Here is a 15930-nt window from a genome sequence, read left to right on the forward strand (position 1 = left end):
TTGTACGTAGGTCTGAAACAGAACCATGACCATGTATTAGAGATTTCCGGGGAAAACGTCATCTTCCTCAATCGGAAGGAAATACTCCCCCCCCCCCGTTGTTCATGTAATAAGAAAAAGTAACTTCAAAAGTAGAGGCTGTAATTAACAAAATACTACGTATCAACTGTATACAACATTTACAGCTGGGATTACTTGCAGAAGGAAGGGTAAAGTGATAAAGAGTGCGGAGGGGGGGGGAGAAGAAATGGGTTTTGATTAACCACTCGCCCCCCCATCGCAAACCAACCCGCTTAAACCAGTTGCCTAAAGTAAAACTAAACAGTGTTGCCTCTCATCAACTGAGCAGTGTTGCCATCTGTTCTTCCTTTAACTTATTTATTTCATTTTATTTTCTTTTCCACACACAAAGTGGAAACTCTTTACTCAGGATTTCCTTTCCTACGCGTTTTATTTTATTTTATTTTTTTGAACTGGGGAAAAACAAATCTAAATATCGAGTGTAACTTTTCACTTTTTATGTTTTCCAAAAAAGAAAAGTCAGCTAACATTAAATAAAAGTTTGAACTTTGTGTATTGACTTTATTCTTCTGCTCGTCATTTTTGGAAAAGTTAAATTACTTGAAAGGAGCTTAGATAATAAGTTTGAATTTGGTAAAGGCCTTTTTTACTTTTTTTTTGGATGAAGTGCGCCGATATTAAATAGAAGAGGAATGGCTTTCCTTTCTTACCTTGCTATCCTTGACTAGTAGAACTGGAAAGCCACGAAATCTGGAACCCTTAAACACTGGGAAGACCATCCCAGGACGGCAGGAGAGTCTCTGTTGTGTTTAGAGGGCAAGTGGTTCCTCTCTTTCCACGGTTTTCCCTGCAGTAACTCTCCAAAAACCGGAGTACTAGGATTTCCCACTTCAGGAAGAGGTGCTTAGCTTCCCTCCGAAGAGCCACTTTGTAGCTGATTAAATAGAAGAGGAACGAAGAGGAGGCTTTCTTTTCTTCCCTTGCTAGCCTTGACTAGTAGAACTGGAAAGCCACGAAATCTGGAGCCCTTAAACTGGGAAGACCATCCCCGAATGACAGGAGAGTCTCTGTTGTGTTTAGAGGGCAAGTGGTTCCCCTCTTTCCACGGTTTTCCCTGCAGCAGTAACTCTCCAAAAACCGGAGTACAAGGATTTCCCACTCCAGGGAGAGGTGCTTATGTTTGCCTCTAACGTGCCATTTTGTAGCGTTACCACTTCTACAAGATAAAAGAAATCAATAATGAACTAAATTCCCAAATTTGTTGCACTTCGGATGACCGGCAGTGCCTTTAAATCAATAGATTTTCCGTACTTTTGGAGTTTGAAGGAAATGGCTGCTGCAATCTTCCTTAAACATCGTACAGCGTTATCAACGTGAACATCTACAACTTCCATCTTGAACATTTCTCGCGGAAAATTTTATTAACAGGAAATACTTAGCTAATAGTCCTTCAGTAATGTAGGGTCCCTGTCCCTTTGTCCCTAGGGTACTTAAATGGGTCGCTAAAATCAATCAATATCATCACGCACACATAAATTAATGTAATTTCAATCACTTCTTTAAAAAATCGTTTATAGGCATCCCCAGTTAAGGATAATTTCAGCGAATTGTACGGTTAGAAACTGTTTAGTATTCTTAAAAAATAAAATATGACTCAAATGTTTGGAACTAGATGGAAATTTGTAAGTTAAAAACTTGAATAAGTAGATGTCGTATGGGTCTGGAGTTTTTACAGTAGGTATTTAAATTTTTTTAATTAATTATTAACAAAACAGAGTAAGCTTACCTTCAGTTCTCAAGCTCCGTATTTGAGTTTCAAGTGGACGGAATGCATTTAGCGGAAGATTCTCCAGATAATTCTTCGATATATCCAAGAGTTTCAGCTTCTTCAGTGGCCTGAACGAATCACTAGCAATCGACGATATCCAATTACCATAAACATATAGTTCAGCTAGATTCTCTAAATGTTTGAACGTTCCTTTGGTAATACGAGAGATTTGATTATAAGAAAGATCTAAAATTTGTAAAGATTTCAAAGAATTTGGAAATTCTTCTAGATCTTTCAAACGATTTCTTGTTAGATTCAACAGGCGTAAATGTGTTAATCCTTTTAGACGTTCCTGTGGTAGGATCTCTAATTCGTTTACACCAACATCAAGTGTTAAAAGATTTGGCAAACTGCGAAAAGCACCCGGTGACACCCTGCTGATACGATTCTGTCCTAAGAATAGATGATGCAATGCTGGAAATGATTCAAAATCTTTACTAGTTACTATGGATAGATTTGTGTTGCATATATGGATTTCTTGTAAAGATGGATACAGTTTCACCGAGGAAATATCATGGATTTGTGTCAACGGATTGCCGGTAAGATTTAGCCAGCTTAGATTTGGTAGATTTTGTTCGGACAATGCTGTTGTTGGTATCTGACGAAAACGATTCGAAGCAAGATCCACTTTTTTTAAAGACTGAGCATGGCTGAAGAAATTTGCCGGCAATGCTGAGATCAGATTCTTGCTAAGATCCACTCGAGAGAGATGCGAAAGATTGGCCACTGCGAATCCAGAAAGGGAGGTCAAAATGTTGTTGCTCAAGTCTAGCTTTCTTAACCGTAGCAGATTGGCCAGTTTGGATATATCTAAGGATGTTATAGAGTTTCTGGATAGAGTCAGCACTTCCAGCGTAGTGACATTGTTTAAAGCCTTATATGGTATATTATGAAAGGAATTATCCTCTAGCTTTAAATCTTTTAGATGTCTTAGATTGTAGAATAATTCCGGATGTAGATCGTTAATTTTATTACTGGACAGATTGATCTCTATAAGTACACGATTATTGTGAAACGTTTTTGGCGGAAGTCTAACGATGGCGTTATTATCCAACGATAAATACTGCAATGATGGTAGCCCTTTTAAAGTTTTCTCGCTAATGTTCGACAAATTATTGCAAGCGACGTTGAAAATCCTCAATCCTGGGATATTTAAATGTACCAGCGAATCAGCGTCCAATTTATTACACTCTAAATTCAATTGGTCCAAATTTGTCAATCCCATAAAAGCACCGTTGTCAATTTTTGCTACAGAACTATTTTTTAGATTTAAAAATTTTATTGGCAAATTATCTTGAAAGATTGCATCATGCAATACCAAGATTTCATTGTCGGACAGGTCGAGTGTTTTCAATTTTTTGAGCGAATTAAAAGCTTTCGGTTCAATATGTCGGATACCATTCGATGAGAGATACAATTCTTCAAGTTCCCTGAGATCGGCAAAAGTTTTCATAGAAATATACTTTAAACGATTGATGCTTAAGTCTAGAAAGGTAAGCGCTTGCATTGGCTCAAAAGTGCCATCATCAATATGGGCAATGCTGTTGTTAGTCAGATAGACACGCTGGATGAGCAATAGATCGCTAAATAAAGCTCTGTCCAATTTGGTCAACTTATTGTGGCCAAGCCACATGATTTGCACGCTTGACTGTCCGCGCAGTGAGTCATTGTGCAAAGTCATCAGGCTGTTCGAGTCCAGCTGGATTGAAACTAATGAATGCGATTCGTGCAAGAATACATCGCCCAACACGGCCAATAGATTGCCTTGCAGATTTACGTGTTGCAATTTCTGCAAAGAATGAAACGAACCTGATTCCACTTTTGTTATGTAATTATTTTGCAGATGCAGTTCTAGTAGATTTGGCAAAGGCTCGAATACGCCGCGTTCAATACTTCCTATACGATTATTTTGCAGTCTGAGCTCTTTTAAATCGTTCAACTTGTTGAACGTTCCCTGTTCAAGACTACCAATCCAATTTCCGTCCAAACTCAATGAGGTTAACGTTCTACTATTATTGAACAAATATTTCGGGATGATTTCAATAAAATTTTCACTGAGATATAACTGATTTAGGTTTAACTGCGTTAGGAATGCATCTTCATCGATTCTTCTAATTGCATTCTGTTGCAGATAAATAACATTTAATAAAATTGAATTACTAAAAGCATCAAAAGGGATCTCCAAAATATTATTCTCCGACAGGAACAGCTCCCTTAGTTCTGGCAGGTTTTCAAATACCCCGCTTATGTAATGGATGTGATTATGTGAAAGATCTATGGTTCTCAGCTCTTTGTTGCTGCTGAAAGTCTCCGCGTCCAGATAGACAATCTTGTTATGGCTGACGTCGATGGAGACCATAGCTTTTAGCGATAGAAACGCTTGTTTATGTACCCCTTCAATCGCGTTATAATACAATGAGAGCGTTTTCACACGTGGCGTTGGACGAAAAGCGTCCTCAGATAAGGATTCAAAATTATTGGAACTTAAATCCAGAAAATGTAAACTCTGTAACTTGGAGTAACCATCGTCAGGAATACTGCTGATCTCATTCCAGGCTAGTCGTATAGAACGTAAATGTTCTAGCCGGCGGAAAGATGCCATTGGGAAAAAGTTCAATTTATTTTCCGAAAGATCTATTTCCGTCAAAGAGCTTTCCAAGCCGGCAAAAGCATATTCAGATATTTTCTGCACTGAATTTCCCTTCATATTCAATTTAGTCAAATGTAGTCCATAAAAGGAATAACTCGGAAGATCGGTGACTTCATTCGATTCTAAGTCTAACGAACGTAGCGCATGGAATTCACTCAAAGCTTTCTGTGGTATGTGCTTCAATCGACCGGAAACAATGCTCAAAGATTCCATGTCTGATTTTATTCCATTTAGAGAGTCTTCTTCCAGTGCGGCTAGATTTGTATGCGAGATCTGCAGATGACGGATACGCGTACCAGCCGGAAAGAACTCCCTAGTCAACGTTGTCACCTGTCTGTCCAAATCGTAAACGCTGAACGACTGTATGGGCGATTTAACAGACGACAGTACCGATTTGAGCACTTGTTCCGTAGCGCCGGGACACTCCAAGAAAAGACCTTCATCGAAATTATAACAAGGACAATGAGGTGAATCCGTTGGACAGACCGGTTCTACGTTGTCGGCTATTGTCGGCGACAGGTGATTAAAGAAACGGAGGAGAAAGAGGATCCAGGAGGCTGCCGGTGGGCCTCTACCCCGCCGTAGCGAACTCATCTCACCGCCATGTCTCACTCACATCAACGCCCCCTGAAACACAGAAACATCAAAATTTCATTTGTTGATCATACTGTCAACAGCCAGGACGTGTACACAGAAAAAAGAGGTAATAATTACAAGAATTAATAAAGCACAAGCACCAAAATTACTACTATTGCTATTAAAACAATGCCATTTATGTCAGTTATAGAGCAGTGTATTCTCTACAATTCGGTATAAAATTCAATAAAATCAATACAGTAGAAAGGGAGAAAAACTGATTTTAAATTTCAACAAGTTTCAAAACCACCAAAATTTAACCTTCTATATCTCGTTAACTATTGCTATTAAAACAATGCCATTTATGTCAGTTATAGAGCAGTGTATTCTCTACAATTCGGTATAAAATTCATTAAAATCTATACAATACAGTAGAAAGGGAGAAAAACTGATTTTAAATTTCAACAAGTTTCAAAACCACCAAAATTTAACCTTCTATATCTCGTTAACTATTGCTATTAAAACAATGCCATTTATGTCAGTTATAGAGCAGTGTATTCTCTACAATTCGGTATAAAATTCATTAAAATCTATACAATACAGTAGAAAGGGAGAAAAACTGATTTGAAATTTCAACTAGTTGCAAAACCGCCAAAATTTAACCTTTTTATATCTCGATAACTATTGCTATTAAAACAATGCCATTTATGTCAGTTAGAGAGCAGTGTATTCTCTACAATTCGGTATAAAATTCATTAAAATCTATACAGTAGAAAGGGAGAAAAAATGGTTTGAAATTTCAACCAGTTCTAAAACCACCAAAATTTAACCTTCTATATCTCGTTTACAATTGCTATTAAAACAATGCCATTTATGTCAGTTAGAGAGCAGTGTATTCTCTACAATTCGGTATAAAATTCATTAAAATCTATACAGTAGAAAGGGAGAAAAAATGGTTTGAAATTTCAACCAGTTCTAAAACCACCAAAATTTAACCTTCTATATCTCGTTTACAATTGCTATTAAAACAATGCCATTTATGTCAGTTATAGAGCAGTGTATTCTCTACAATTCGGTATAAAATTCAAAAAAATCAACACAGTAGAAAGGGAGAAAAACTGATTTGAAATTTCAACTAGTTGCAAAACCGCCAAAATTTAACCTTTTATATCTCGATAACTATTGCTATTAAAACAATGCCATTTATGTCAGTTAGAGAGCAGTGTATCTCTACAATTCGGTATAAAATTCATTAAAATCTGTACAGTAGAAAGGGAGAAAAACTGAATTATAATTTCAACTAGTTGCAAAACCACTAAAATTTAACCTTCTATATCTCGTTAACTATTGCTATTAAAACAATGCCATTTATGTCAGTTATAGAGCAGTGTATTCTCTACAATTCGGTATAAAATTCATTAAAATCTGTACAGTAGAAAGGGAGAAAAACTGAATTATAATTTCAACTAGTTGCAAAACCACTAAAATGTAACCTTCTATATCTCGTTAACTATTGCTATTAAAACAATGCGATTTATGTCAGTTATAGAGTGAATACATCGAAATCATGTTACGTCATCGTAGTTTTTCATCAACTTTTATTAGTAAACACTTTTGAGTTTATTTAGTAGCACTTCCGGTAATTGGGGGATTTTCTCATAATTTTAATTGTTTAATCTGCCTTTATAATAAGGAAGACACGAGATCGTAAATTTTGGAAGATGCGCCTGTCCATCATCTTGTGCTAAAAATTCCCTTAATATTTTATGGAAATAAGAAATTAATATTACGGACCAACATGAGCATAATATGTAAGTATAGAAAATTTAAAGGAAATCCGGTCCCTTACGTAATACTTCCGGTTGGAGAATTTTACTTTTAAACTCTTCCGAGTTTTTGCCACTCATCTTTTATTATAAATAATATAGGATGGTACAGTACACTCAATGGGGTTTTAAAGGGATGAGTCCCCCACCCTTCTCGGCTAGTAGTGCCCTTAATCGAATTTTCTTCAGCCTTAGAGAGCATTAAGGGCCCAGTGAATGTATTAACGTATTTTCTTTGACAGATACAATATTAATAGAAATATTCTTATCAATGTTAAAGAACGTCATTTTACATTTATAATAATAAAAATTCCTTTTATAAAAATTACAGAAACAATTAAATATAAATTAAACTAGGAAAGAAAATTTCATACTTAGACTAATTAGGTTTTATTTAAGTCTGAAGTAGAGAAAAGTATGTGAGAGAAAACTGGTGGGGAGAAATTAGCAGAGAGACATGTTTCAACATGCACACACACACACATATACAACTACTTCGTGACAACAAAAGTTGAAGACGTGTTCACTTAGAAAGTCAGTGGGCGAGGCGGGAGGAGAGATGTTGGAAGATGAGGAAATGGGAGGAGGAAACCTTAACTGAAAACTCATCGTTGTTTTCAAACTTGAGTTGTTTCAACTTGAACGTGTTATTATTTGAACGCCACACAGACAAACAGACAAACAAACTAACCTAGCCTTTCATTACCTTTCTAGAACCTCCAGTTTTTCTCACACAGCCTCACTAATCGTAATTATTATACGGCCCAACATTATTTTAATAAAATTTATTAACTTAATGCTATTATATTTTGTTCTTAATTCATATTTTACTTCATCTCTGAAAACCTAAAGATGGCACATTATAACAATTACTTAAATTCACCGTTTCATATTAATTATTATTTTAACTTTAATTTTATAAAGAGTTGTACTAAGCCATTGCTTTGCAGCAAGAGCGCGCGTGCTAGCTTTCTAAAACTTTGGAAAGGAGAGGGTTTTTCCATAGTGGTGGAGAGGGGGGGGGAAACGTGCGTAGAATTAATTAGCATCATTTCTCTTGTAGGCCACGTATGGTAGATATTTTTCCAGGCTTTGCCTTCCTTTCCAGATAGTGGTGGTAATTTAAGCTCTTTCACTGGATCAACTATATACGTAAAAAGGCAGACAGGGTTTTATTATGTAGGATTTCCCAAACAGATATCAGAACCTCTTTGGGAAAAATTTAAATAACTGTGCGCATAAACCGAAAAAAAAATAGTTTTTCTTTAAAACAAATTTTCTTCGAAGGAAAAAAATTGTTATTAAGGAATAAGGTTTTCTAAAGATTTTGTTAAAACTTTTTGAAATACAAGGTGTGACTATTAAATAACGCGAGACTATTGCTGTAAAACATTTTATTTTAAATTTATACATATTTAGTTGTTATCACCTTCAATATACACCCCTCCCCTATCCCTACAACGCTCCATGCGGATTTACCATTGTTCGAAACAGTGCTGGAAGCCTTTTTCTTTGATCTCCTGCAAGACGCGTGCCGCTTTTTCTTTCACAGCTTCAACGGACTGTGAAATCGTGTTCGTTTTAATGCAGATTTAGGGAACAGATAAAAGTCACATGGGGTCAGGTAAGGCGAATAAGGCGGATGGCCTAAAACTGGGATGTTGTACTTGGCGAGAGAAACGTCTTGACAGACAATGCAGTGTGAGCCGGCGCGTTGTCTTGATGGAGAACCTATGATTTGTTCTTCTATAAATCGGGTCGTTTTTTTCCTTACTCTTAAGCACCTCACCGGTAGTAATGTTGATTAATTATAATCGATATTTTCATCCGTTTTGGACGTGGAAGGGCGACCCGGGGCGGTCATCATCTCCGACGTCTTCTCGGCCATCTTGGAAACTACTTGAACCACTCAAAAAACTTGCGCACGTGATAAACATTCATCGCCATAAACTTCTTTTAATAAAAGATAAGTTTCAGTAGCGGTTTTACCCAGTTTTGATGTGAAATTTCACGACAATTCGTTGCTCTACTACATGTGTAGTATCACATGTTTTCGGCAAAACGAAACTAACACCTCTTTACACAAACGACGGTTCCGGTCAGATAGATTTCTCTACAAACACCTGAGATTTGGCGCATGCATAGTTCTTCTGTAGCAGCATCAGTCCTCGTTATTTAATAGCCACACCTCGTAATAATGTAAATGGCGGAACCCAAATCAATCGTACCCCCCCCCCCCCCAAAAGTTGTTATCGCTGATATAGTTGTCCTTACTACTAATCTCAAACTGCTGTCTCACCAGTTACCTACAGCCTTACAATTGAGTTATATGTAATTGTAACCAAAACTGCGTACAGTTGACTTATTACTACACGTAGATCTGTCCTAAAATGAATTTTACTAGTTATGATAAATAAATCTACTACAAATAAAATTTAAAAAATCCTAGAAGCCGTTCAGTTAAGAAATACTTCCGGTTTACAGAACCCAAAAGAAAACAACAGAAAAATAGCGCTCGAAAGAAATTTACCGGAAGTAATCTACTACAAATAAAATTTGAAAAAAAAATCCTAGAAGCCATTTTTCGAGAAGAATCCATTTCAGTTAAGAAATACTTCCGGTTTGTAGTACCCAAAAGAAAACAACAGAAAAATTGCACTCGACAGAAATCTACCGGAAATATCCTAAATCCAATTTTCTGAAGAAAATGTTTCATATAATTGTTATGTAGAACTAGAGTACGTCAAAGTTCCTTTTACGTCTTCCGGTGGGAAATAAACCCAATAAAAATTTTTGATCTTCCGCTTTTGGATTTACTGTGCTTACATACTTACACGCGCACCCACCAAACTGTAAAGATGTCTTCTTTTTTTTTCTGTACACAGGAAATCTGAAAACGGCCATTTCCTGTCTACTCTCGAAATCTCTTACTGGTAAAGTCAGTACAAGTAAAACAGCGCCCTGAACCTAAGTATTTAAGCTTCAACCATCTAAAAGCAGAGTTTTGGCAGTTTTATTGGTCTTTGACTGAAAAAGACAAAAAGTGTTATTACCCCCACTTAAAAATATTTTGTTGGAAGACAATAATTACACCAACTGTCTTTACTGGCCAATAAGAGAACGAAACTTTGCAAAATTTTCCCCATAACTGACCATACCATCCTAAATATTTAACATTTTATCTACGTTTTATTATTATTGTTTGCAGGAAGTGAGAGAAGGTTATAAAAATAATCATAATTTGTTATATTTCGGTTATAAAAGCGAAAGGGTTAAGTATTTCCGTTAGAGATAGGGGGGGGGGAAAGCCACTTTAGGGCACTGTAGGGCGTGCTATAACATCTCCTCGCCCGAGATGAACATATCCGGTGTGTGGCAATCCAACCCCCGCCCCCGCTAGCGGCCACCACATATGATCACGCACTGTCTCTCATCGCTTCCTCGTGCTCCTTTTTTTGGGCGAGGGGGAAAAACATTCTCCATTAAATCTCCAGAGGGACATTCCGGTCGCACGGATCTCTAACTAGCACAATATAAACCTATCTATTCCTTACACTACTGACAACCTAAACAATAACCTGTACTTTACCACAGTATTACCAACCGAACACAAACAAAATGAAGACACCTTCATTGCAGTGTTGCCAACTAAATGTAAAAAAATCTTTGCCAACTCCAAATATCCTTTTCAATTTCTCTTAATTTTACTTCTGCAAAAGGAGGGAGTTAGCTATCCTCTGATACTACACTACTGGAGTTACAAAACATCCCTGAGTCATTCCTAGAATAGCACTGCTACCTTTTTTTTTTTGCTTTTTGTTAAATCAGTTGAAGAAACACAAAAATATCGAACAAATAGTCCGAACGAAATTGAAACGTAATGTACTTTACGATACGTTTATATTGAAGAAGACATCGAACGATTTGACTAGGGAAAAAACAACAATCGATTGCATTTAACAATGTGTGCTCGATCAGGTTTGCTTAGGTTTAAGAAAATTAAAAAAAAAATCGAACGTTTGTCTGAACGATCTGAACACAACATTTCATTCGCTCAACGTTCAATGGGCTGCTATAAATGTATCTCGGCTTTGTTGATGGCCTCTTAGATCAACGCTTCCGGTACTCTGAGGAAGCACTTTTTTAAGTTTCATGTGAAACCTGTAAATATAACCTACTTATAAACGGAATATTTCATTAACAATTATCATTCCTAATTGTTAAATCTTATAAAAAAAAAACGATAAATATTATGATAAAACTTCTAAATAAAGATTAAAATTAGTGAAAATTGGTAAAAAGTGGGTAAATCGATCCCTCTTCCGATCAAGGTTCTTACTCAAGACAATAGACGGACTCAATCAATGCTTACATCTATAAATATAGCAATAGAGATGAAGCAATTTTAGATGTTGATCAATGTACACCAAAGAGGATGGCAAAAATCTGAAAGAATCCCTCAGTAGAACAATCATACACACCTATTCAACAACAGACAATCAGACGGAAAACTGAAATACAAAAGTATTTTTTCCCAAGAAGAATGGAAAGAAGAAGAAAATCAAAGACTCTGCAATGTCAAACTAGAAGACTATTTCCTTAAGCTGTGATTTGACGAATAAATAAACGTCTGACAACCCTAACTGTGGAAATACCTGTCAACATATTTATCTTGTCTAAAAAATGTGAGAGACAACGAAAGTAACTAGCTGAGCTTTTCTTTTTCAACTAAATCTAATATTTTCTAACAAGCAATCGTCACATTTATTTATTTTTTGTCAAGAAATATGCATTGAAAATGGCTATGAATTTATAAAATAAAAATTATATAATTATATTTATTAATAATTATATAATATAAATATTAAAAGTTTTATGAAGGCGCCATGATAGCTGAGCGGTTATAGGCAAGACCCGCAAAGCTAAGATGTATTGCGGTACTAGTCTAGCCCTTGGTTTGTATTTAATGGTTAATATGAGAAATTTATAGTAAAGTATGTTTGCTAGTCGACTCCGTCCACGACACCTAATTTGGTAGTTGGATGAAAAGCCTGCCTGAAAAAAATAGGCATTACTTAAAAAGTTTTAAGAGAGAAAAAAACTTATTCAAATCTTATTCTGCCCGGAAGTGTCATTTCGGCGTAATATACACTTTTACAATGTGGTCACTGGTAACGAAGATTAATTATGTTTAAAATATGGAGTTAAAAGAAAATGAAGCACGAGAATTGAAGTAATCGTCGTGTGTGTGTGTTCACTTCCGATTCCTTATGTTATCAATTAAACAAAATGGAAATAAGATCAATTACTTAACGTTGCATGACAGGATATACTGCATTGTAATCTACTAACATACATACACACCTGCTCATCGCAATGCATGTATAACCCACGTTGGTGGCCAGGCTTTACCTGACACGAATATCATCAATTTACCTTTTACAGCCATTTACTAAATTGTTTTTTGTTAAAGAAAACCTTTATTCATTGTGTATCCCACCTTATTCCATGAATTCCAATGTAGAAGACAATCCTTTTGACCCTCTTTCTGTCTGGATTTCTTACCTAGAAGCACTTTTTTTTCAGCCAGGTTAACCACAATTTTTTTCCAACTCTTCAAGTTCAAATCCTCGATCCATTCCAGTTAATACTAGATCTCGTTTCTCTGATCTTTATATTCCCTCCCTTCATCCTTTGACAAAAACCTTCCTAATATGCGCTACCACTTTCTGGAACTCCTTACCATTAACTGTTCTCCATACTCCTACCCTTTCCATCTTTAAATCCCTTCTGTTCAATTATCTCCTTTCTACCCAGCTTCCTCCGAAATGAATTCCTTTATTTCCTTAATTTTACTTCTTATTTTTGTAAACACTTACTTATTTTTTATATACATATAAATACAGGCCAAACAATCGGGCCTCCAATTATAAATGTTTTTATTCTAAGGGGACTATAGTCCCAGGAAAAAAAATTTATCTTCTCTCTTTCACTCAATTATTTCTCTTTAGTAGGGAGAATAATTGATATTTCCTGGAGGTGGAGGAGGGGAACACGAATAATTGGAGGAAATTTGACACGATTGCAATGTACCTACTGAGAGGAGTTTCCTAGATCTAGAAGTGGAGTTCTTATCTAATCAAGGTTCAATTCCCTAAATTCACTTCAGTCTCATTTAGTCTCAATTATATTTGTGTAAGATTGTTCTACTGAGGGATTCTTCTAGATTTTTGCCATCCTCTAGATTTACTCTTTGGTGTACACTGATTAATATCTAAAATTGCATCATCTCTTTTGCTAAGCACAGATGTAAGCATTGATTGGGTCCGTCCATTGTCTTGAACAGAGGTCCCCAAACTTTTTACACAGGGGGCCAGGTTCACTGTCCCTCAGACCGTTGGAGGGCCGGACTATAAAACAAACTATTTTAAAGTAAAAAACAAAAAACAAAACGGGAACAAATAGAATATTTCAGAAATAAAGAACAAGTAAATTTAAATCAACAAACTGCCCAGTATCACCAGACTATAACTGTCCGGTTTAGTTATAGTGCTTTGCCTTTCTTCCTACTTCTGGCTGTTATTTTACACTGTTTTCGGAGCTGTGACGAATGCATCCCGCGTCATCGGAAGTAGTAGGCGCTTTGCGGCACCGCCACACATATAGTGCTGCTCCTCTCACTTGACCACCAATGAAAGAGAGATGCCCCATCCGGAAGTGCGGCGGGGGTTTTGAGTAAGAACCTTTATCTAGACGAAAGACGGATCAATTTATCCACTTTTTACCCATTTTCACTAATCGCAATATTCATCCTTTTTTTTAAAAAAAAAAAATTTATAAATTCACTTCCCTAACTAAATTCACAGGAAGAAGAACTCAATGAAAATTACGAGGGTCGTTTGAAAAGTCCGTGCAAAAAAAAAAATCTACTTAATTTTTTGGGGTAAACCTTTTTTATTTTTCAACATCGTCTCCTTTTAGGCTTATACACTTCGTCCAACGCTGCTCTAGTTTGTTGATCCCTTCCGAATAATAGGATTTGTCCAAGTCTGAAAAATAGCCATTCGTTTCTGCAATCACCTCCTCGTTTGAATAAAATCTTTTTGCCGCCAGCCATTTCTTCATATTGGGGAACAAATAGTAGTCCGAGGGAGCCAAGTCTGGAGAATAAGGGGGATGTGAAACGAGTTGGAACCCTATTTCCATTAATTTTGCGACCACAACTGCTGAGGTGTGAGCTGGTGCGTTGTCGTGATGGAAAAGGACTTTTTTGTAGGCCAATCGTGGGCGTTTTTCTTGCAGCTCGGTTTTCAAACGGTCCAATAACGATGAATAATATGCACCTGTAATAGTTTTATCCTTTTCCAGATAGTCGATGAGGATTATTCCTTGCGAATCCCCAAAAACAGTCGCCATAATCTTTCCGGCCGAAGGAACGGTCTTCGCCTTTTTTTGGCGTAGATTCCCCCTTGGTAACCCATTGTTTAGATTGTTCTTTGGTCTCAGGAGTGTAGTGATGTTTCCATGTTTCATCCACAGTGACGAAACGACGCTTAAAGTCCTGCGAATTCTTCCGGAACAGCTGCAAACCGTCCTTACACGATTTCGTTTTTGGTCAAGCATGAACAATCGCGGCACCCATCTTGCGGATAGCTTTGTCATGTCCAAATGTTGATGCAAAATATTATGTACCCGTTCATTCGAGATGCCCACAGCACTAGCAATCTCATGCACCTTCACTCTTCTGTCATCCATCACCATATCATGGATTTTATCAATGATTTCTGGAGTAGTAACCTCAACAGGGCGTCCAGAACGTTCAGCGTCACTTGTGCCCATATGGCCACTCCGAAAATTTTGAAACCACTTATAAACTGTTCTAATCGAAGGTGCAGAGTCACCATAATGTTTATCAAGCTTCTCTTTAGTCTCCTGAGGCGTTTTGCCTTTCATAAAGTAGTGTTTAATCAACATGCGAAATTCTTTTTCGTCCATTTTTTGAAAATCACTCGACTTCCTCGATTCAAACGAATGCCAAACACAAAGAAATAGACCGATCTGGCTTGGTGTGTGTTCTTCCAAGAGATGCTACTAACTAAACATAACCTCGATACGCGCCAGTGGTGCTATCTCTCTGACTTTGTACGGACTTTTCAAACGACCCTCGTAATGCGTAACTTTTAGTTCCTAATACTTCCGCTTCCAATAAATATAGTAACAGAGTTTTTAATACGGGTTAATTGATTTTTGTTTTGTATTAAGAGTATTAATATGGGAAACGATTTAATAAGCACATTGAAACTTTCCACGAACTAAGTTAATACTTAAAGCTTTTTATTTAAAACAAAGTTAACTGATAATTAACAGTTATAAATAAATAAATAAATAAAAAACTCTTTTTAGACATTAACAAAAAATAAAGCAAGCAAAAAAATATTTGCATTTCAATTCAACTTTATAAATAAATATATAAATAAAACAAACATCAGAACTGTTTACAGATCCGCATTTAACTCGCTCAATTATATGTTGCTCCGACCCCGAGTTCAATTAAAACTAAGTTACTAAAGTAGAATTCACTTCGATATTATTTAAAAAAACAGAGTTCAATTCAATTAAATGGAATTTTTTTTTATTCCAGTCAATAATTTTTTATTACTTTTAATTAGAATTATAGTAATTTTTTACTTTTCGCTAGAATCCCCTTTTAATGGTTATATTCATTTTTGGCAACATATGGGCAATTTAATTATTTCCCTGAATGTATTTTTTAAGTATTATTATTGTGAATAACTGGTAAAGGGGATTTAGCTATGCGGATAGCTTATTGGATTCCCACGCTGTGGTCCCGGGTTCGAATCCAGTTCTGCTGACCCTTAGATTTTTTCTCTTTCTAGGAGCTTCCAACAGCTCACTGTCCGGTGATGTGAGACAGTGAGAACACTGTCTGCAGTGCATTCTGAGAAAAGCTCCGGGCGCCAAGCCAATAACCTCAGATAATGGACGCATTCAGCAGACAAAAGCGCTAC

General features: G+C 36.4%; 1 protein-coding gene across 14 annotated transcripts in view; it reads right to left on the reverse strand.

The window, feature by feature from the left end:
- Positions 1–15930, reverse strand: part of LOC141447722 (uncharacterized) — a 610137-nt gene that overhangs the window by 40739 nt on the left and 553468 nt on the right. For all 14 annotated transcript variants that reach the window (XM_074115490.1, XM_074115484.1, XM_074115497.1 and 11 more), the window contains one exon: positions 1808–5126. In XM_074115490.1, coding sequence (XP_073971591.1) covers positions 1808–5093 — 3286 coding nt within the window. In that variant the 5' untranslated portion in view covers positions 5094–5126. The remainder of the gene's footprint in view (positions 1–1807; positions 5127–15930) is intronic.

This window comes from Rhodnius prolixus, unplaced genomic scaffold, assembly GCF_049639745.1.
Source record: "Rhodnius prolixus isolate KJV_2025 unplaced genomic scaffold, Rpr scaffold_13, whole genome shotgun sequence".
NCBI lineage: Eukaryota > Metazoa > Arthropoda > Insecta > Hemiptera > Reduviidae > Rhodnius > Rhodnius prolixus.